Source organism: Oryzias latipes, chromosome 12, assembly GCF_053564925.1.
Source record: "Oryzias latipes strain Hd-rR chromosome 12, Olatipes_Hd-rR_3.1".
Taxonomy (NCBI): Eukaryota; Metazoa; Chordata; class Actinopteri; order Beloniformes; family Adrianichthyidae; genus Oryzias; species Oryzias latipes.
In genome coordinates, this window is record NC_136248.1 from 3,555,077 (window position 1) to 3,575,601 (window position 20,525).

The window sequence follows — 20,525 nt, forward strand, 5'->3', positions numbered from 1 at the left end:
TAAGTTCTATTAAGCAGTTAAATTAATTTTTATCAGACACTGGGTTTGTTTTGTGTAAAACCTACCGACATGTTTCGGCGGAATGCCTTCCGCCTTCTGCTTAAAAGTCCTAGACCGTGTTGTTGAATAGTCTGACTGCTGTTGGGATGAAGGACCTCCGGTAACGCTCTTTTTCGCACTGGGGGTGCAGCAGTCTCTGGCAAAATGAGCTACTCATAGTCCTTACCGTCGCTTACAGGGGGTGAGAGGGGTTGTTCCGTGTACTGGACAGCTTGGTCAGCATCCTCCTCTTACCTACAGAGTCCACTATGTGACAAAGCCACATAAATGTATCATGTTTTCTGTATTTTACACCCTATGAGGTGAAGAGGTCCTATGTTTTCCTTTTATTTTAGTGAATGTGTGTATTTTGGGTATTTGTGTACCGGGGATGCCGCTGACGTCACTCCTCGCAGCTGATGCGATCAGCTGGGGTGCGTTAACACACGGCATGGCTTCCGGGTTAAAAAGGGACAGACAAGGTGGGCTAAAAGCCTAAGGAGAGTTCAAACTCTGACAAGACGGAAAGGGAGACTAAGAGGGCCCTTCCAACAGCAAGCACGCACGGAATACCACGGAAACCGACCATCGGGAGTCACAGAGGAGGATCTGACGCGCACCTTTCCAACTTCTGCCGCGGGGATTATTATTAATTTCTTTTGGGGAAGGACGTGGCTGGAAAGTGACCATGAGAAAAATGAGACTCCCTGACGTTAACCCGAAGGACGGGGTGAGATCATTTCAGTTTTTCTGTTTCTTTTGACTTTGGGAGGAATTGTTTACGTTGGAGCGCTTACGCGCACACAGGTGGGAGTCGCTAGACGGACAATAGGGAATCATCGTAAACGCGTGCACGGACCTATAATGTAATCGGGAGCGCGATTCATGGAGTGTGACTGGGTTCAATGAAATTATGATGGTTAAAGAACAAATCTTGATTTAATTGGTTGTTCATTTGTTCATTTGTGTTCCATAGTCAACCCACGACAATAATCTTAAGACTATGAATGATGAACTGTAGAGTGTTACACACTGAGTCCAGGGGACAGCCCAGGACAGAGCTAGCTCTCTTCACCAGCTTGTCTTTTTGTCCCTTTCATTGATTCCGCCACACAAGCAGACCATAGCATGGATAGTTGCTGCTAACTGGACTGTCTGCAGATGACTGTGGAGCTGTCGGTACGGTTCTGTGATCCATCACCCGTCTGTTCTCACTTCAGACCAAACTCATCCCACTGTTCCCATCAAATGTCTTCTTTGAATGGTTTCTGTCCTCAGTCAGCCCCACCCCAGGTAATGATGCTGTTAGAGGAAAATTATTCATTTTAGGATGGATAAATGTATGCAATACAAAGATGCACAGAGAACAAAAACCTCAGTCTTTCTGATAACCGCTGCTCATCTTTGTCTTCATCGCCGGGTTAAACTCCTGCAGCTGAAACCAAAGCAGCCATCTGATCCAACGTAGTCCAGAAACCACCTGTTGGCTCTTTCAGGAACCTGTGTCACTGAGAAGAGGTGCATGGTGGTGTAGTGGTTAGCACTCCCGCCTCGCTGGTTCAACTCAAACAGACATTTCTGGGTAGAGTTTGCTTGTATTTCTGGGGCGTGATCGGGTTTTCTCCAGCTTCCTCCCACTGTCCTCAAGCTTCATCGGATAGATGTCCTTCAACTGTCCCGAGGTGTGAATGTGTGCAAGAGAGTGGTGACCTGCCCAGGGTGAACCCCACCTCTAGCAAACAGTTAGGTTAGGCTCCAGCAACCCGTGACCCCAAAAGAGATTAAGCAGGTTTGGTTGTAGTGGATGGATGTTTGGTCAGTTGGTTTCATAAGTGCTCCACAAATAGAGCAAAACCATCAGACCATTTAAAATGCATTGTTGGCTCACGTTAGCATCTGCAGCAATGACATCTACGTTCATGAAAACAGAACAGGTCTCCAATGAGAAGGGTGACTGTCCCAAATTAAAGAGTCCAAAGAGGAGCCTGATGCCTGAAGCTTCCTGCTCCAGTTGAGGAAACTCCAGAAACAATCGAACCCAGCAGCAGAAAGAGCTTTGTTTGGAATTATGGATCTGTGATAGGATGGAATTTCAACATTTTGAGTTTCTCTGTGAGTAAAGATGTACATTAGTTCCACAGGCAGCACTGAAAAGAAACTAGACTTCCATTGCAAATATCATCTAGCATTTAATCAAAACACTGGCTACTGCCTTTTAGGCCAACTGGGGGCTTCTCAGAGATGTTCTGATATTCATCAAAATGATCTTGAAGTCAAGTGTCATTGAGACAGATTGTTTCAGATTTTAGAAATATTAAATGAGGTTCTGCTTAAAATGTAACCCAATTAAAGAACGTTTGGACTGAACAGGATTGGACTGAGTACGGAGCCCTGAGGTACCCCATGACTGAAGAACCTTCTTCATTTACAAAATCACACTGAAATCTATTACAATGGGGCAAAAACATGTTTCAGAAGGATTCTTCAGATTTGCAGCTGTCTTGTTTGAGGACTGTTGCTAAGCAACACAGGCTTTCAACTCCCTCCATAGATTCTCTGTAGGATTGAGGTTCAGAGACTGGGTAGACTACACCAGAACCTTTTAAATATCCACTTCTTTGATGCCCCGGCGATGTGTTTAAGAACATCGTTCTGCTGTAAGATCTAGCCCAATTCATCCTCACTATTTTCACTAAGAAAAGAAGAATTTACCAAAATCTCACCAAACATGGCCCCATTTATTTTTTCCTTCACATAGATCAATCCTGTATCCTTTGCAGAAAAGCAGCCCCAAACCATAATATTTCCACCCTCATGTGGGTTTGGTGTTCTTGGGATGAAACTCTGCATTCTTCTCCCTTTGAACACGGAGAGTGGAGTTTCTACCAAAGAGTTCCAATTTGGTCTCAATTTTGGACCAATCCTCCTCTGGATCATCCAGATGGTTTCTGGAGTTTCCTCAATACTTTTTCTCTCATAGGCCTAATTTTTCATCTGTGTGGAAGCACAAAAGTCAGTAGAGACACAACAGAAAGAGAAGCGGACAAGGTTGGCCAGAACCGGATTATTTACTTCCTGATTAATTTTAAATCTTTTTACCAACATATTCTTGTTTATGTATGTGGTTGTAGACGTGTAGACATGGTCCAGACGATCTGCTGCAGGTCAAACCAGCATCAGAATGAGGAAGAAAGGTGGTTGAAGTGACTCTGAACATGGTTGTTGGTGCCAGACGGGTTGGTCAGAGGATTTCAGAAACTGCTGATCTACTGGGATTTTCACCCACAACCATCTCTAGAGTTTACAGAGAATGGTTAGAAAAAGAGAAAATATCCAGAGAGCAGCAGTTCTGTGGGCAGAAATGCGTTGTTGATGCCAAACAGAGGAGAACGGCCAGACTGGTTCCAGCTGATGGAAAGACAACAGGAACTCAAAGAACCACTGGTTCCAACCGGGTTCTGCAGGAGAGCGTCTCTGAACAACACGTCCAACCTGGAGGCAGATGGACTACAGCAGCAGAAGACCACACCGGGTACCACTGCTGTCAGCTAAGACCAGGAAACTGAAGCTACAATTCACACAGACTCACCTAAACTAGACCCTAGAAGATTTAAAAACGTTGTCTGGTCTGATGGGTCTCTATTTTGATGGTTGGGTCAGAATTTAACATCAACATCATAAAAAATCCTGCCTTATATCAACGGTTCAGGCTGGTGGTGTCATGGTGTGGGGGATATTTTCTTGGCACACTTTGGGCCCCTCAGTACCAGTTGAGCATGGTTCCAACGCCACATGGTTCCAACGTGTATATCTACTATGCTGTGCTTCTGGTAACTCTACTCATTCCATTCTATTTTTTCATACGTATGTAAAATTCAATTGTTTCTGTAAATATTGTACATTTTTGTTTAGACATGTGAGTTACACTATTTTCATTTTTTATTTTATTCCATTTTATTTTATTTTATTCACCACTCCAAGGCTGCTGCAATGTCATTGTATCACCATGTACAATGACCATAAAAAAGGATTCTGACTCTGATTCTGACAGCCTACCTGAGTACTGCTGCTGACCAAGAATTAAGGCAGTTCTGAAGGTAAAAGGGGGGTCCAACCCGGTACTAACAAGGTGTACCTAATAAAGTGGCAGGTGAATGTAGACATACACACTGGAGTGTTAATCTCTGATCTCACCCAAAGACCTCTGAATTCAGAAAATGAAGACTAAAGTGGGTTGGCCATGTGAACTAGATTTTACTCCACTATCTTTAATAACTTCCCAAAAGTGGGGATTTGGGCAGGACAAAGTAAGGTCAGAGTTTTTTTATTCACCCATACAAGAAAAATGGCAAAAACTTACTAAACACGCCCAAGTAAAGCACAAATCTGAGCTCTAAAAATAAACACAGCTTCTAACCCTTGTGCTATCCTAGGCACTTCAACATTGGGAGTTGGGTCATCTAGACCCACTAGACAGTGCGCTAAAGCTTTTTTCTTCAATGATTTGTGATCTTCACTGGTGTCCATGGATTACATGAAATCTTTCCACCTTTATCCACCTTTGTCATGGTAGGGAGAACACGTCAATGGAAGGGGGGGGTCATCTAAGATAGCACAAGGGTTACATAAATCGCTTGGGTCTAAAGCAGAAAATAGAACAGACTGCATTAAAAAGAAAGCAGCCTCCAGAGATCACCGGAGGAGCTGCTACATTTCAAACTTCAGGGTTGGCTTCAAATTCTAGAACGGAATGTTGGGCCTAACCCTTTCAAACTGCACCCATTTGTCTGCAATTCGCCTCTGAAACAACCTCTGAAATGATAGCACCAACCAACACTGTTATGGAACAGTTTACGCAGCACAACACAAACGAAGGAGAAAATAAGAGCTGCATTCCATCTCTGGAAAAATGACACTTTTTGATTCTTTTGTTCTCAAACTTGCAATAAAAATTGTTCTGTTTCTTTTATGTGCAGCTTTAATTTATGATCCTCAAAAATGTGCCATGGTCTTTAGAATGGTTATGTTTTCCAGGAAAAATCAGAATTGTGACACGGCATTAAAGAAACACATTTAGTCACGATGAGGCTACATTTGTCTGATCAGTTAGGTTTCAGTTTGAAAGAAGTTTTCCTTCATGGACCACTTCCAGCTAAACCTTCAGCAAACGTTATGAACTCCCAAATTCATCTTACCGTGTGTAGATATCTAACTTTCCAGAACATTGTGAATGACAGCAATTATAACCAAAAACAGGGGTCTGCAATCTGAGGCTCAAGGGCCACATTTGCCTCTGACATCCCTCCGTTGTGGCTCTTTGACTTTGAAAAAAAGGCTAAAGATTTGAATAGTGGTTCATTTGTTTTAGATAATTAAATGTTGTCATTGTTGTTGAGATATTCAATGTCAGATTACTGAGCAAAACAATGGGGTTATTTACGGTGGTCCAGAAGGGTCACAAAACGACACTTTAGATTTCACAACACACAAAAAAATAACAAAAATAACTGTGTGTTGTGAGTGTTTGTTTCTTGTTGCGAGTTATTTTGTTGTGTTTTGAGTTATTGTGTCGTGTTGTGAGTTATTGTTTCGTGTTGTGAGTTATTGTGTCGTGTTGTGAGTTATTGTTTCGTGTTGTGAGTTATTGTGTCGTGTTGTGAGTTATTGTTTCATGTTGTCAGTTATTGTGTCGTGTTGTGAGTTATTGTTTCATGTTGTCAGTTATTGTGTCGTGTTGTGAGTTATTGTTTCATGTTGTCAGTTATTGTGTCGTGTTGTGAGTTATTGTTTCGTGTTGTGAGTTATTGTGTCGTGTTGTGAGTTATTGTTTCGTGTTGTGAGTTATTGTGTCGTGTTGTGAGTTATTGTTTCATGTTGTCAGTTATTGTGTCGTGTTGTGAGTTATTGTTTCATGTTGTCAGTTATTGTGTCGTGTTGTGAGTTATTGTTTCATGTTGTCAGTTATTGTGTCGTGTTGTGAGTTATTGTTTCGTGTTGTGAGTTACTGTTTCATGTTGTGAGTTATTGTTTCATGTCGTCAGTTATTGTTTCGTGTTGTGAGTTTTTGTTTCGTGTTGTGAGTTGTTGTTTTGTGTTGTGAGTTATTGTGTCGTGTTGTGAGTTATTGTTTCGTGTTGTGAGTTATTGTGCCGTGTTGTGAGTTATTGTTTCATGTTGTCAGTTATTGTTTCGTGTTGTGAGTTATTGTGTTGTGAGTTTTTGTTTCGTGTTGTGAGTTATTGTGTCGTGTTGTGAGGTATTGTTTCGTGTTGTGAGTTATTGTGTCGTGTTGTGAGTTTTTGTTTCATGTTGTGAGTTATTGTTTCATGTTGTCAGTTATTGTTTCGTGTTGTGAGTTATTGTTTCCTGTTGTGAGTCATTGTTTCGTGTTGTGAGTTAATGTGTTGTGTTGTGGTTTATTGTTTCCAGGGGGGTATTCCAGGGGCCTGTTTCAGAAAGGAGGTTCAACCAACTCTGAGGTTAAACTTGAACTCTGAGTTGGTCAATCGGGAGATTAACAACTCTGAGTTTTCTGTTTCAGAGAAGCTGATCGGAGTTAGGTCAATCAACTCTGAGTGGACTGATTCGGAGTTAAGCGTGCGCACCGCGACTATAAGAAGCCATTATCAATGGAGCGCAGATATCACGAGTCACCATGGCAACCGTGGAAAAAAAGAGGTCTGCGTATTTTTCGCCAGCTGAACTTGACGTGCTGCTGCAGAGTTACAGTGAATATGAGCACATATTCCCGAAGAAAAGCAACACCGCTGCATCTGCAAAACAGAGACAGTTAGCGTGGAAAACATAGCTGCTCAAGTTAATGCGTAAGTTTGCATTTAAATCATTGTTATAAAATATTGACTGTAATAACTTTGTAAATAGCGTAAGGAGTGAAATAAAAAATGGCGATATTTAGGTGTACTTTTGAAGTGTTATTCCTGGTGTAATTGCATGAAATGCTGCATAGTGTACAGAACCAATCAGGGGGAAAAATGCCTTTAACGTCGGTAATGTTTAGTTGACTTTTTTGTTAACCTCCCCCTCTTGCAAACGTTGGTCAGTTTAATATTAATACATGCAATTGTGTTTTTAAAAGTGAACTTTTGTCTACCCTTGTATTGATCAAGTGGTATAGGTTTATATGGGATTAAGAAAGTAAGCAGTGCTAGCAAATTGTGTTTCCATAAAATAATTGTTACATTAATCTAATTCAATGTCCCTGATTTCATTTTCATGTAGATGCAATCCTGCAGGAATTAAAAGAACATGGCAGCAGCTAAAAATGAAGTCTAAAAACATAATTCAATCAGGTCAAATATGAGCATGTCATGGATGTAGGCATGTTGACAATATTTGACATATGAAACATCTACATAGCAATACATAATGTTGTTTTCATTGTATATATGGAATTGACTGCAATGAAAAACGGTAACGCTCAAACAAAAACGTATGGAGCAATGACAAAAAATTGAGTCTTCTCAAAATCCTCACACGACGTAAATGTAATTCTCTAGGAATTAATGCAGCCTCCTCGTCTATTGGGTCCTCCAAAAAAGGACAAGCCATTCTTGTCACTTGTCTCTGTGTGACGGAAATTTGGGCAATGAAGGTTAAAGCGAAAAATACCGCTTCGTCTTTAAAAAGGGGAGGGGACCGGCAGAAACCTTGAGTTTAGAGAATAAAACCTGCTCCCGACCAGGTTAGGTTCACAGCGTAAGTAACCATGGACACTGACTCCGAGTATAAGTTACCTCTCTTTCAGAAACGGGTTTGACTTATTCTGCTTTCTCTGGTTTAACAAACCTCCCATTCTGAAACGGAAAACCCAGGGTTTCCCTGATTTCAGGGTTAACGCACTCAGAGTTTACACTTAACCTCCTTTCTGAAACAGGCCCCAGGAAGCATGTTTAAACTAGCCTGACTTTAACCCTGAACTCTGGCTGAAATCCGCCTGAACTTGCTTACTCTGGGTATGTCGGTTCCAAAAGACCGGATATGAGTTGGCGTAATTACGCTCCACTTGGTAACCCTGGGTTAATGCACGTGCACAGCAGGTACATAAAGACATTCTCAATGGATCGCCGATTTCCGGAGTCACCATGGAAATGAGTGGAGAAAAAAAGAGAGCGCTATACTTCAGTGAGACGGAGTCGGAGATGTTAATGACGGCGTATGAAGATTATACGCCCATCAAAAAAGTAACACGGCTGCATCATCAGCAAAAGAAAGAGTTTGTGCTTGGAGAGAAATAACGGATAAAGTAAACGTAAGAGTTTCTATCTCATTTCTATTTTCATTGTGATGTTTATACTGTATGTACAACATATAAAACCTAAATGAATTCATTCAATTGGTAATTGGGTTAAATTTATTCAACCTAATTTCTTACATCTATCCAACTCAATAGTTGTTTTTACAAATCAAATTTAAACATTTATCTAACTAAATGTCATATTACTCCAATTAAATTAAATGTTTTTCCATATTAATTTATTGTACTTTTTGAACTCTCATATGTCTAAGTTAGAGGCTGCAGATTTTCTCATTTTTATAAAATTAAAATAAATGATACAATGTGGATTTACAATATATACCATGCCTTTAATTCTCATGACAGACTGTCCCTTCAGGTCTTATACCATAACGTTGCACTAGTGGTGCTGAATAAACTTATCATCCTCTCACTCATGGTGCAGAAAGAATTAAACATAACAGAACAAAATAACTCGGCAAACAGTACAACGGCTACAAGTAAACATATTTAGACAAAAACCTACACTACAGGCAAAGGGAATGGTATCCCACTATTCCTTGTACTGCTGATCTAACAGCAGCACCAAAGTTACACCTACTTAATTGAATTAATTTGAATAAAAGTAAAATAAATGTCTGATAACTACATGTTATTTTTAAGATGGCTGAACTCAAAAAAAGTATTTGTCTTAACTGAAGCAAATAATGAAGTTAGATCAAAGTAAAAAAGTTTATTTTTCCAACATCCATATGTGGTCTCATCACCTCTCACGGTGGAAAAAGTATTATCTGAGCTTCTTCATTCACTAAATCATCTTTAAATGGACACGCCATGCTGCTTTACCTCTCTGAAAACAAACTTCTTCCTTTTTTTCGGCTTCTCCCATCAGGGGTCGCCACAGCGAACAAGTCGCATGGTAAACTTGGCAATCTCTGAAAACAAACTAACCTTCAACTAAACCTGCAGACCAGGTTATGTTCAGAGCATGAGTTGGTATGGCAACCAAGCATACCCTGGAACATACCTCAATTTTTGGAACCGAAAGCTGAGGTTGTCGGCTTCCTTAGCCTCAAATTTACCGTGGTAACTAGCATAACCTACTTTCTGGAATACCCCCCTGTTGTGAGTCATTGTTTTGTGTTGTGAGTTGTGATGAATTTTGGTGTGTTATGTTGTGAAATCTAAAGTGTTGTGACCCTTCTGGGCCACCGTAGTTTTTTTTTTGCATTACACCTACTATCAGAGTGGCTTATCATTAGAGTGAGCTTAAACCACACATTCAATGATACACAATGGTGTCGACTTGATGTTCAGATGCAAAGTTAATTGCATTAACAGGTAACCTTCAGATTTTAAATAAATGTGGACTCTGAAATGTTGTTATGTTCACATTTGAAAGTAAAAGAAGAAAAAGGACGACGGTGCACCATGATGACCAAGATGCCACGTCTGACTCAGCAGGAGGATCTTATTTGACACAAGGTGGACTTTATTTTGAAAGGAACTTTATTGTGCAAAAGCAGAGTTAAATTTGTTCAGTAGAACTATATAACTCAATTATTGTACATATCTAAAAGTTGTCTTTAAAAATGGCCACAAAAACAAAAATTACGTGTATTTTTCTAAACTTGAAGTGGGACTTTTCCGCTCTCGGAGGTTTTTGTTCAGTAAGACACTGAACTAAATGACTTTTGGTGTTAAACAGAGCCCTACCTTAAATTGTCCTAAAGAGTCCCAGTCCCCCTCAGACGTATAGATAATGGTAAAGTTGTTGTATCTGGTCTAACGGCTCTGTTGGTTGGAACTTTAAGCTTTCCTGGAGTTTAACTTTAAACTGTTTTTTTATGTGTGGCTCACAGAACAACGTGCTAAATGGGTTTGATTTAACTATGATTCTGATCCTTTTTAGTTCTGTATGGCTGTGCACAAAAATGTGACAGAGAAAACAAAACAACATTTAGTCAGGCACAACTGCCCTTTTTTTAAAAAAGAGTTTATGAAGTTAAGAGGGTTTTGGGAGCTGGAGGACTAGGTTTCTGCTGGCCCCCTGCCCCGTAGGCGTGCACGCGCAGCCTCTTCAGTGACATCACGCCTGTGCACGCGCGGGTCAGGCTCCTGGGAGGCGCACTTCCAGCTTTAATCACTTCCAGACTGGGCGAGCAAACGCGCGCGCGGTCCGTTTCTCCGCTGAACTAACAGTTCCGGCCCGAGTGGGACCCCCCCAGTCCGACTCCAGATGGACCCTCCTCACGGCGCACGCGGCTGAGCTCTCCCAGGGACCCGCATGCAGGCACGACCCTCTGAGCGCGAGGACCCGCAGCTGGGACGCAGGCGCGCGGGATAAACGCACCTTTGTGCTCGTGCTTGAAGCAGAAGTTGGCGCGCGCCTCCCGGGGGTGAAAGAGCCGCTCTTTCTTTCTTTGAGGACAGAAAGTGAACCGGACCGAGCCGACCCGGACAGTCCGGGCAGTTAGCGGACGCCATGGCCCCCCTCCTGGAGACTTTTCTCCTGATGCTCCTTTCGCTCCCGGCGAGAACGAGGAACGGTGAGTGCCCCCCCCCTTACCGGTACCGTAACTCTTTCGGTGGTGTGGTCTGCAGACCGCCTTAGTTTCAGAGAAGTTGGGAACATTGCAGTTTGACTCCTCCTGAGTCCTGCAGGAGAACGGCGTGTTCTCCTAAAAAAAGGGGGCTGGGGGGGAGGTAGAGGGCAACGTTTAACCTCCTTTGTCCCGATCCAGCCGCTGTCAGAGACCGAGCCTTGTTATGTTAATTGGATGCATAGCTGGGCGGAGGGGTGGGGTGGGGGGTGTTAGTCCTGCTGATTCATGACACCCCCCCTCTCCTACCCCCAACCCCAGCAGACTGAGATCCCTGCAGGTTTCCTGTGTGCAATGAGTGGGTGAGGACGCGGCTAATAATTAGCTGTGACGTCACGGCCCCCGGAGGCCTCTGAGGCTTGAGTCAAAACTTTGTTCTGAGCCCTGAGGGGTCTACTGCTGCGGGACAGCCCCCCCCCCCCCCCCCCCCCCCCCCCCCCCGACCCATCTGAGATTCCTGCTGGAGATGGAGAAGGAAGCAAGAAGAACCGCAGACTGCAGAGATGTTCCGTGATTCCTGCTTTTTTTTATCTTTTCCTGTTACAAAGAATTTACTTCTTGTCCTCCTTTTGGTTCCCTCCTTGTCTTTATTGGGGGGGGTCTGGCTGCAGTCATGTTGAACTGGAGTGTGTTGTCATTTTTGGTTTTACTATTCTGCTGCGACACTGACTCTGCCCCTCCCACAGCCGCCTCTATCTCATTAGGGAGTTTTGCACTGGCAGCTACAGGAAGAGTAGAAAGAGGGTCGATGAACCCCTTTAGCCTAACTTGGACGACGGGACACAATCTCTGAACTGCTGCAACGCTGTGCTTGGTTCTGAAATGTGGGAACGGCAGCCTTGTGCGGGCACATGTCCTGGTTGCATGTGGTCATTTTCTAAAGGGTTAGACTCCATTTTGGACAGACAGAGCTGTGAGGATTCAGTCCCAGCATCACGAGCGGAACCGAAAAGGAACTTCAGTCTGACACAATCCAGAGCACCGGAATCAAACCTGCAACACGTCCAGCTTCCTGCTGCTGTGATAAGGCCTATACAATGAGAACTGCCAAACAGAGAATGGAAATGAGAGGGGGTCCACTAACAGCCCCCCCCCCCCCCCCGCATCTCAGCCTTAAGGATGAGACCAAGTCCCCCTCCTCCTCCTCCTCCCTGGATGAAGGGCAGAGAGCAGAATATGTAAACAATGGCCTCCATGTCTGCAAAAATCTTCTCTCTGCTTTTTTTTTCTTTCTTGGGGGGGGGGGGGTCCTGAGCCCTCATTCATATAGATTAGTCGTGGACCCCACCACCACCACCCCCAGCCGCTCTTCAGAGTTCTCTCTGTTGGAGACGTTTTTCTTTGCAGAGCATGAGCTACACTGGCGGGGTTCGCTGTCCCGCTGAAGGCTGGCAGGTGTGCACGTGCACGTGCACACCTGCCAGCCTTCAGCGGGACAGTGAACCCCATACGGCGGTTTTTAAGGGAGCCTGAGGTGGATGTGTGAAGATCCACCCAGAGTTTGGGTTTTGATCCCGATTCAAACATGGGAATGTGCTCCTCCATCCTCTTTTTATTTTGTTTTTTTTTAGAATAATATTCCAGAGCAGAAGGACGGGAAGCTCAGAATATTCCAGCACGTTAATGAATCGTTGTCCTCTGACGGTTTTACGACTCAATGATCTGTCAGAGTTTAGGAATAACTCATTTTCATTCTCTAAACATGTCACTGAATCCCATTATCAAGCTGAGCTGCAGTCCACTGTACCCCACTCCACATGTGGTGTCGAACCAGTGAAAATGCACCCCCCACCCCCACCCCCCCATCGTCACCTGGCCTTTGAACCAGCAAATGGCCGCAGCTTCGAGGGGAAGTGCCTGTTTTTTTTATTTTTTTTATGGGCGCACCATTGTTGTTTTAGCTCTGTCCTGAGGGAAACTGTGGGGGGGGGGGGGGGGGGGGGGGGGGGCTGTGTGAGCTCCAAGATAAAATCAAGGCGGGGTGGGGGGGGGAATCCTCCACAGGCGAGTGATAGCATCTGACAGTCCAGAGAGGCTGCTCCTTTGAAGTGAGTCTTGGCGATAAGAGGGAAGGCGTTCGTCTGCAGCGGCTTCTCCACCTTTTTACTGCCGTCTGTCTGGGTTATGGGAACATGAAGACCAAACAAGCTTTCGTTTTCGCTTCAGGCAGGGAAAACCGTTGGCGGAACCAGGTGATGATTTACCTGTCCTTTTTGTGTTTGGGATGAAACAGGAACCACTTGTCGGGTGAATGTTTTTTATTAAGGCTTTAATATCCAACTGAGTCCAGACTACAGGCTGCGTGGCGTTCATGCCGGATGGGAACCGTCAGCCTTCCCAGATCAAAAACAGCACAAACAGTCACGAAGCTGCAGCGGCTTTAATGTGAAACATGTGGACCCGATGGTATCTGAACATCTGAGGACCTGACAAGGAACAGGAATGCCTTCATTACCATAACGAAAATGCATGCTGGGAAATTGAATCTCAAATATAAGCTCCACATGCTCAGGAAAGTACTAAAATCACTCATGAATCGATGATACAAATACATTTAATGCATGTAGAAGTACACGAGGAAGGGAGACCATGTGGGAGGAGCCAGCACGTGACTGTATATGAGAACTGGACTGAGTGACCCCTCCCCCCCATGTTCCAAACAGGAAGTTCCCGCTGGTTTCAAGAACCCAAAATCCCAGAGACTTCAATAGAGAAATAAACAGCTGTTAGTCGTTCTATTGGTCAGAATAAACATTTTGGCTCTAAAACCTTTTTTTAAACATGTTCTTGATAATTCTCTTTTGTCCACATTTTTTTCTGTAGTACACGCTTTTCAAGTAACAAACTGACCAATCAGATTCCTCTGTTGGCCCCCAACATTTCATTCATCTTCAGTTTATCCCTTTTGGGGTCACGGGGCTGCTGGAGCCTATCCCAGTCACTTATGGGCAAAGGCAGGGGACACCCTGGACAGGTCACCAGTCTGTCACAGGGTCACACATATCACACACCCATGCAAACTCCACACAGAGAGGTCCCCCATGTTCTGTTTCAGGTCCCCCACCTGGGACTTGAACCGGGGGCCTTCTTGCTGTGAGGCAAGAGCGCTAACCACTGCACCACTGTGCAGGCTCAAAACGTTCCATTAACAGATTATCAAGATAACGCTTTCAAGTGGTAGGGGTGAGAGAGTCAGACCGATTCTGACCATTCACTGCATACTGATGCCATGTGGTTCCAACATGGCATATCATGAAAACAATGACGACTGAATTTATGTCCTTTTTTCATGACTGTCCACAGCATCCCTCTGAGAAACTTCATAACTATACTGTATGCAACTATATATACCCAGATCAGGACAGGTGTGTGTTGGGGGGGGGGTCTCTCTCAGGACTGCTGGTCTGCATAGAGCACTAAACGACCAATACAAGTAAAATAATGACATAATATTATATTCATGTACACTTACTGCTTATTTGATAGATGCATTTAAAGGCACTATATCCTGATTTTCTTAAGCCTTTCAGAGTAAACTTTATCCATCATAATCATATATTACCTTTAGCACACTAAAGAACACATTTTCTATGAAATATGAGTTGTTTGCGCTGCTTATTTTCCAACGTGGGAGTAAAGGCCCGTTCACACCGGGACGAATTTCGCCGACGTTTAACGCCTCGTGACTAAACAAAGGGCACCAATATGAGTGTGCACACCGACGCGAAAAAACGCCACGCGTCAAAGCGTCAAAAAAAAACCCGCCTCGGGTTCGTTTTTTTTTTTTGACGCCTCGCGTCGAAATCTATTCGACCAATGAGAACAACTTGGGGGCGCTCAAACACAAAACTGCCTTGCTGAGCACACTTACCAGCGAAGAAGATAGACGCCAAGTAGCGTCTACACTGCCGCGAAGAAATAATGACGTACATTCTAAAATATCCCCGAACCAAGCACCAGTTGGAGCTACTGGTGCTTGAAATATTCATGTTTTCTTTGTATGATTCTGACAAGCGCGTAAATACTTGCTCTCTTCTTCTGAGTGAAAAGCGACTTTGAGAAGCGTAAAGTTGCGCAGCGCCACCTTGTGTACAGGAGTATTTCTGTTTACATTAAGCGCCATCTAATGTCAGGGAATGAAATTGCATGTTCGCTCGGCTCATCGTCAGCGAAAATCGCCTGGGTGTGAACGCAAAAAACGTGGCGAAAAACGCTGACGGATAACGCTGGGGAATATTCGTCCCGGTGTGTACGGGCCTTAAGACACCTCGCTCTTGGAGGCTCCGCCTTTCACTCCTTGTGGCCATTTCATGACGTCAACCTATAGACGCCCTTGGCAGCGTGTCTGCGCTTCACACACGAAAATGAACAACATCCGAACTTTTGCAAAGATGGATGTGCAGTTTGTTCATTTAAAAGGAAAATGTTCAGCCAATCACCGCTAGCTCCACTGAGAAAGTGGGTGTGTCTGTTAGCCTTGGGGCGGAGCTGGCAGCACAGACTCTTCCTGGAAGGGGCGGTTCTTCACTTTGTGATGTCACAATGTGAGGACCCACTCATTTTCATTGATTGGGAGGGGCTGGTGCTCAGAGCGCTGGTATTTAGAGAAATGCTCACAAATGCGCGAATGGATACAAATTTTGCTTTGAGGTTGTTTATAGTGTGAAATTAACATCATAATACACTTTAAAGCTCAAAGAGTTGATTTTGCAAGTTATAGGTCCTTTACATTGCACTAATCCAAATGTCATAGTTACTTTATATAACATTATTTTAAATATAACAGTTTCATGAAATCATGTTTCCACTACAATAGCTTGAACTGAAATGTACACCAAGTCCTAAACAGGCTGTCAGCAGGGTCTCATTAACCTGTAGGACGGAGTACAGTAGCTGACATTTCCTTGTTTTCATGACTCTGTCCACAACATCCCTCTGAGCAGCTGCAGCCTGAACGTTTAATAACTAGCATTAGCACTCGCCTTTGCTTTTACTGTCATTGCTTCTCTGCCTCCCCGATGACAGCCTTGTTGTTCTGATCATAAATGCAAACTTCATGTCTGTCTAGCTTCGGGACTCCCCTTAGGAGACGGGAAAGTGACTGAAGTTCAGCTCTGAGGGGACTTGGGTGTTTGTAGAGTCTGGAATAGTTCTGCTTACAATTTCTTACCTGGGACTCCCATTGGTCCGTCTGCTTTTTGGGTCTTCCGATTGTAGTATCTTCTTTTTCTTACGTTGCTGCAGTTCAGTTTTATTGTTTCTTTAGGCCGGAGTGGTGTCATAACTGCAGGATTTATCCAAGGTTTCTGATTTGAAAGCAGAAACAGGACTGTTTTAGTCTTCAAGGTTCAGTGCAAACAAAGCAGTCCAGGTTTGCGTTGATCTAATAACTGACTTTTTCTTCTTTTGAGGGAATTTATGGCGAGATGAGAAGCAGGTGCTTAGACATTTTAGGGGTGGAGGGGTTGCTGCTTCGTGTGTGCTCTTCCTGTTGGAATAAACCATGTTAGAGTCTAGTCATATTAACCTGCTGTGTGGATTCTTCGAGTACAGTCTTAGGGCAAGTGTGGTTTTCCGCACAAGTACAGACTTGTGAGGCGGCCCAGAAGCAGTGACGCCCTCTGCTGGGAGAGTTTATTAACCACATCAGTTTGCTGAAGCACGATCGAGCAGGTAGGAAGAGAAAGAGATAAATCACTGAGAAAGTCTGTTGGATTTTCAAAATAAAACCCCACAGACTGCACATTCATTTCAGGAGAACGCATGATGATGCGCACTGCAAGGTTTGGAGGCACTGTGGTTCTGTAACGTGTCCAGCAGAACTTGCACACGCAGCAGAACCGCTCCATTAAAGGCCAGAGAGGGAACTTGCAGACTTTTTAAGCAGATGTTGGGAATGGATGTTTGTGGTCTCATTTATCCAGATAATTTCTTACTGGGACTATATCTTTAGGAAGTGAAGGGAACATGCAGCAGAAACGGCTTCATCAGCAGAGATCACATTGACAAACTACACGTCAAAAGATAGATTTTTAAACTGCTCTGTGTTTCCATGTTGGTTCTTCCTTTTTCCATTTCTTCATACTCGACTGCTGTGTGTGTGACAGCTGCTGTGAGTGTGCACACCGATGCGAAAAACGCCACGCGTCAAAACGTCATTAAAAAAAAAAAACGCCTCGGGTTCGTTTTTTTGGTTTGACGCGCCGCATCAAAAACTATACGACCAATGAGAATGGCGCTTTTGCACACGTGTCTAGAGCTTCTGAAGTTACAGTAAAATACAACTTGGGGGTGCTAAAACACAAAACTGTCTTGCTGAGCACACATACGTCACGGCGAAGAAGATATACGCCAAGTAGCGTCTACACTGCCGCGAAGAAATAAGACGAAGAAGATGCACTCACTGACGGACATTCTAAAATATCCCCGAAAACGCTCATGATCCATTTTCAGCTCTTGTACCAGTCGATAAAACTCCCCATGTTCTTCTCTTCTCGTAACTATGGGATGTACCCAAAATCGGCGTCTTTCATCACTCAACAGAACAATAATTTCTTCATCGCTGGAACTGGAGCTAGAGCTACTGGTGCTGGAAATATTCATGTTTTCTTTGTATGATTCTGACAAGCGCGTAAATACTTGCTCTTTTCTTCTGAGTGAAAAGTGACTTTAAGAAGCGTAAAGTTGCGCAGCGCCACCTTGTGTACAGGAGTATTTCTGTTTACATTAAGCGCCATCTAATGTCAGGGAATGAAATTGCATGTTCGCTCGGCTCATCGTCAGCGAAAATTGCCTGGGTGTGAACACAAAAAACGTGTTGAAAAACGCTGGCGAATATTCGTCCCGGTGTGTACGGGCCTTTAGACGGGGATTTTCCCATTCTCACCTGTTCATGTGAATTATCTGACTTTTGTAAATATTTTATAACTTAAAATTTTTTGATTTTTTTTGTACACACCTTGTACTTTTTTTAAAGCTTTGAGATGTATCATTGCCTACAAAGCTGGTTGTTGACATTCATGCAGAGACCATCTTAACTGTATTTTTTTTAAGGGGCTCAAACGAATCATTTTGGGTGTTTAGTGAATTTTTAGCACGAGACAGACAGAAACACTGGAACACCTGAAATGAGAGAAACAGATCGTTTAGTAACTGCAGGTTTGAAATCCACAGTCAGACAAGAGGAGTTTCTCTGAATCAACAGTTTGAGTGCTGGCCTGAAGGCAGACTTGTCTTTGGAGCCACATAACTTCCCCGAGTTGCTGCATGGCATGCTGCTTTAGGCAAGTGGGGGCTGTTTCCACCCTCAGCACCTCCATCAAATCACCTAACCGGACGTTTATGGGGGTGGGGGTGGGGTGTCGCAATTCCAGGGCATGTTCTTGTGTGCTGGACAAGTGAGGTGATTTGTTGAAACACCAGTACGTCATTCCAACACATTCCTTTCTGCTCTGCAGCCTGTTCTTATCAAGCCTGGGAGTGTTTCCCTGTGAGCTTCACTCCTGTTTTCTCAATCCTCTCTTTTCTCCTTCACTTATCGGACACATTGAAGTCCAGGGAAAAGTAGCGGAAGCTTAGCTAGCCGGAGGTTAGAGCTGAACATTTGTGAGGAACAGTGTGGATTCATGCAGAGGACCAGAGAAGCAATATTTGCTTTGAGGCTGTTTCTGGAGAAGAACAGAGAAGGTCAGGTGGATCTGCATTAGTGCGGCACGATACGAGGAAAACTCGCGATTTCCTGATGTTAGCGATCAATATTGCGATGACGATATAACTGGCGGTACATTAATAGCAAAACAACCAAAAACATAATTTCCATTTGACTGCAACAGTTTAAATAAGAGTCAACATACCTTAAATTATACTCCAAATGACCCTCGTCTACATGGGAGGCGAACATCCTACATAAAGTAGCTCCATCCAATTGGTCAACAATGTGAAGGCGTCCATCCGATTGGTCAAATGGATTTTTTTGATTTGTTAAATACTTGAAGCTGCCATAAGATAGATTCATCACAGTCAAAGTTACCATTTATCGCAATTTTCAATGACTTTTGCGATATGCATATTTTACAGCTTGATATCGCGAAAAACGATAAATTTCGATTTATTGTGCAGGCCTAGTCTGCATTGAGTCTTTGTAGATCCAGAGAAAGTCTACGACAGTATCCAGAGAGAGGAGCTGTGGTTTGGATGAGGAAGACCAGAGCAGCAGAGAAGAACGTTGGAGATGTTCAGGACATGGATGAGAGCTGGAGAACATGTTCTGCAGGAGAAGATCAAGGTGGAGGGGGGACTGCACCAAGGATCAGCCTCGAGCGCCTTCTTGTTTGCCGTGGTGATGGACGGACTGACAGATGAGGGAAAGTAGGTGGCAAGAGTCAAAGGGGCGTGTGCAGCAGGTTGGAACGGGAAACCAGGGCTCGTTTCCCGCTTCAGTTGTGCCGGTCCCCAGCCCAGATACAATACAGGATTGTGTTAGGAAGGGGATCCGGCATAAAAAAACTCTGCCAAACCACCTGTGCGGATCAGTGAAAGCTGATTTGCTGTGGCGACCCCTGAAGGGATGGGCTGAAAGGTGTGCAACAATAACCTGGACAGACTTAGCTCCGCCTCATGCCGGTGTGGCAAACGTGATTAAAAAATCGGTTCATTCTGAAAGTCTTAGATCTACATTAGCCCTCTGAAGTGGAGTGGAGGCGAATAAAGTGTGAGGGCTGAGCTGCAGGAGGTAGGAGGGGGGAGGAAAGTGGTGAGGTGTGCCAGCAGGCCCCTTAGAGAAAAGCCCAGAAGATGGAGCGGGGGCCTCTTTCCTTTCAAAAGCCTCTTTCATGGAGAGGCTCAGGCTGCTGGAATGTAGCTGCGGACGGGAACGCTGTTTTCCAGGGATCGTCATACATCTAATCAATCACAGCTGGAAGCGGCCGGCTCTCCAAACCTCTCAAATTAGTCGGCTTGTTGTATTTCTTTGCGATGGTTGGACGTGCAGATCCGTCAGAGGAGTTCTTCTGAGGCCGCCGTCAGCACGCGTTCACGGTGAAGTCTGTGCTGCAGCAGTTTCCTGCTCCTGTGCCCGAGCCGTTCCGTTTCCACCGAGCCCACGGCTGGAAAATGAAGCTGGCAGTTCTGGTGCAGACCTACCCAACATCCTGCTGGAAAACCTCTCTGATTTAGTTTGGACAATAACAAAGCGTGCGAGCGCAGAGCGTGCACGTTCATTTTGTGCACAGACAGCTAAACAAGGTTGAGTTAAATTACCATGGGGTTGAGAAACAGCCAGCTTTGTTTGTTCATGTAGAGAGAGGAGCTTCGGGGTCTACCAGCAGAGGAAGAGGAGGAACGGCGGGTTACCCAGCAGTCAGCCCGCCTCTTTTTCTCCGTGGCTGTTCCTGAGCTGGACACGTGCACAGCCCCAACGTGCACAGCTCAAACATTGCGGGTTACTGTCAGTTGTGAATCTGAAATGTGTGTTAAGAATTTAGCTGACACTGTCATTCTTCAAATAGCAAGCAAACTGTCCGACTGCATGCGGACGCGACACGGCGTGCGCTGGTTCCGCTGGCGTTGGGGGGTGGGGGGTGGGGGGGTGAGGAAGGCTGTCAAACGGACCACAGGGAAGAGCTTGTGCA

The 20,525-nt window shown here is 44.3% G+C and overlaps 1 protein-coding gene and 1 long non-coding RNA gene across 3 annotated transcripts in view; one reads left to right on the plus strand and one right to left on the minus strand.

The window, feature by feature from the left end:
* Nucleotides 1-1,130: 1,130 nt before the first annotated feature.
* On the minus strand, nt 1,131-20,275 carry LOC105355328 (uncharacterized). 2 transcript variants are annotated; one of them, XR_013659263.1, is made up of 5 exons: nt 20,155-20,275; nt 16,292-16,384; nt 16,067-16,202; nt 1,432-1,547; nt 1,131-1,341 (listed from the first exon to the last, which is right to left on the minus strand). It is a non-coding gene; the product is annotated as an uncharacterized LOC105355328 (long non-coding RNA). The 2 variants fall into 2 exon arrangements; XR_013659262.1 differs by lacking the exon at nt 20,155-20,275 and adding an exon at nt 18,750-19,596.
* ror2 (receptor tyrosine kinase-like orphan receptor 2) overlaps nt 10,375-20,525 on the plus strand; it is a 39,246-nt gene continuing 29,095 nt past the window's right edge. Inside the window, exon 1 of the mRNA XM_023960376.2 lies at nt 10,375-10,842. Coding sequence (XP_023816144.1) covers nt 10,779-10,842 — 64 coding nt within the window. The 5' untranslated portion in view covers nt 10,375-10,778. The remainder of the gene's footprint in view (nt 10,843-20,525) is intronic.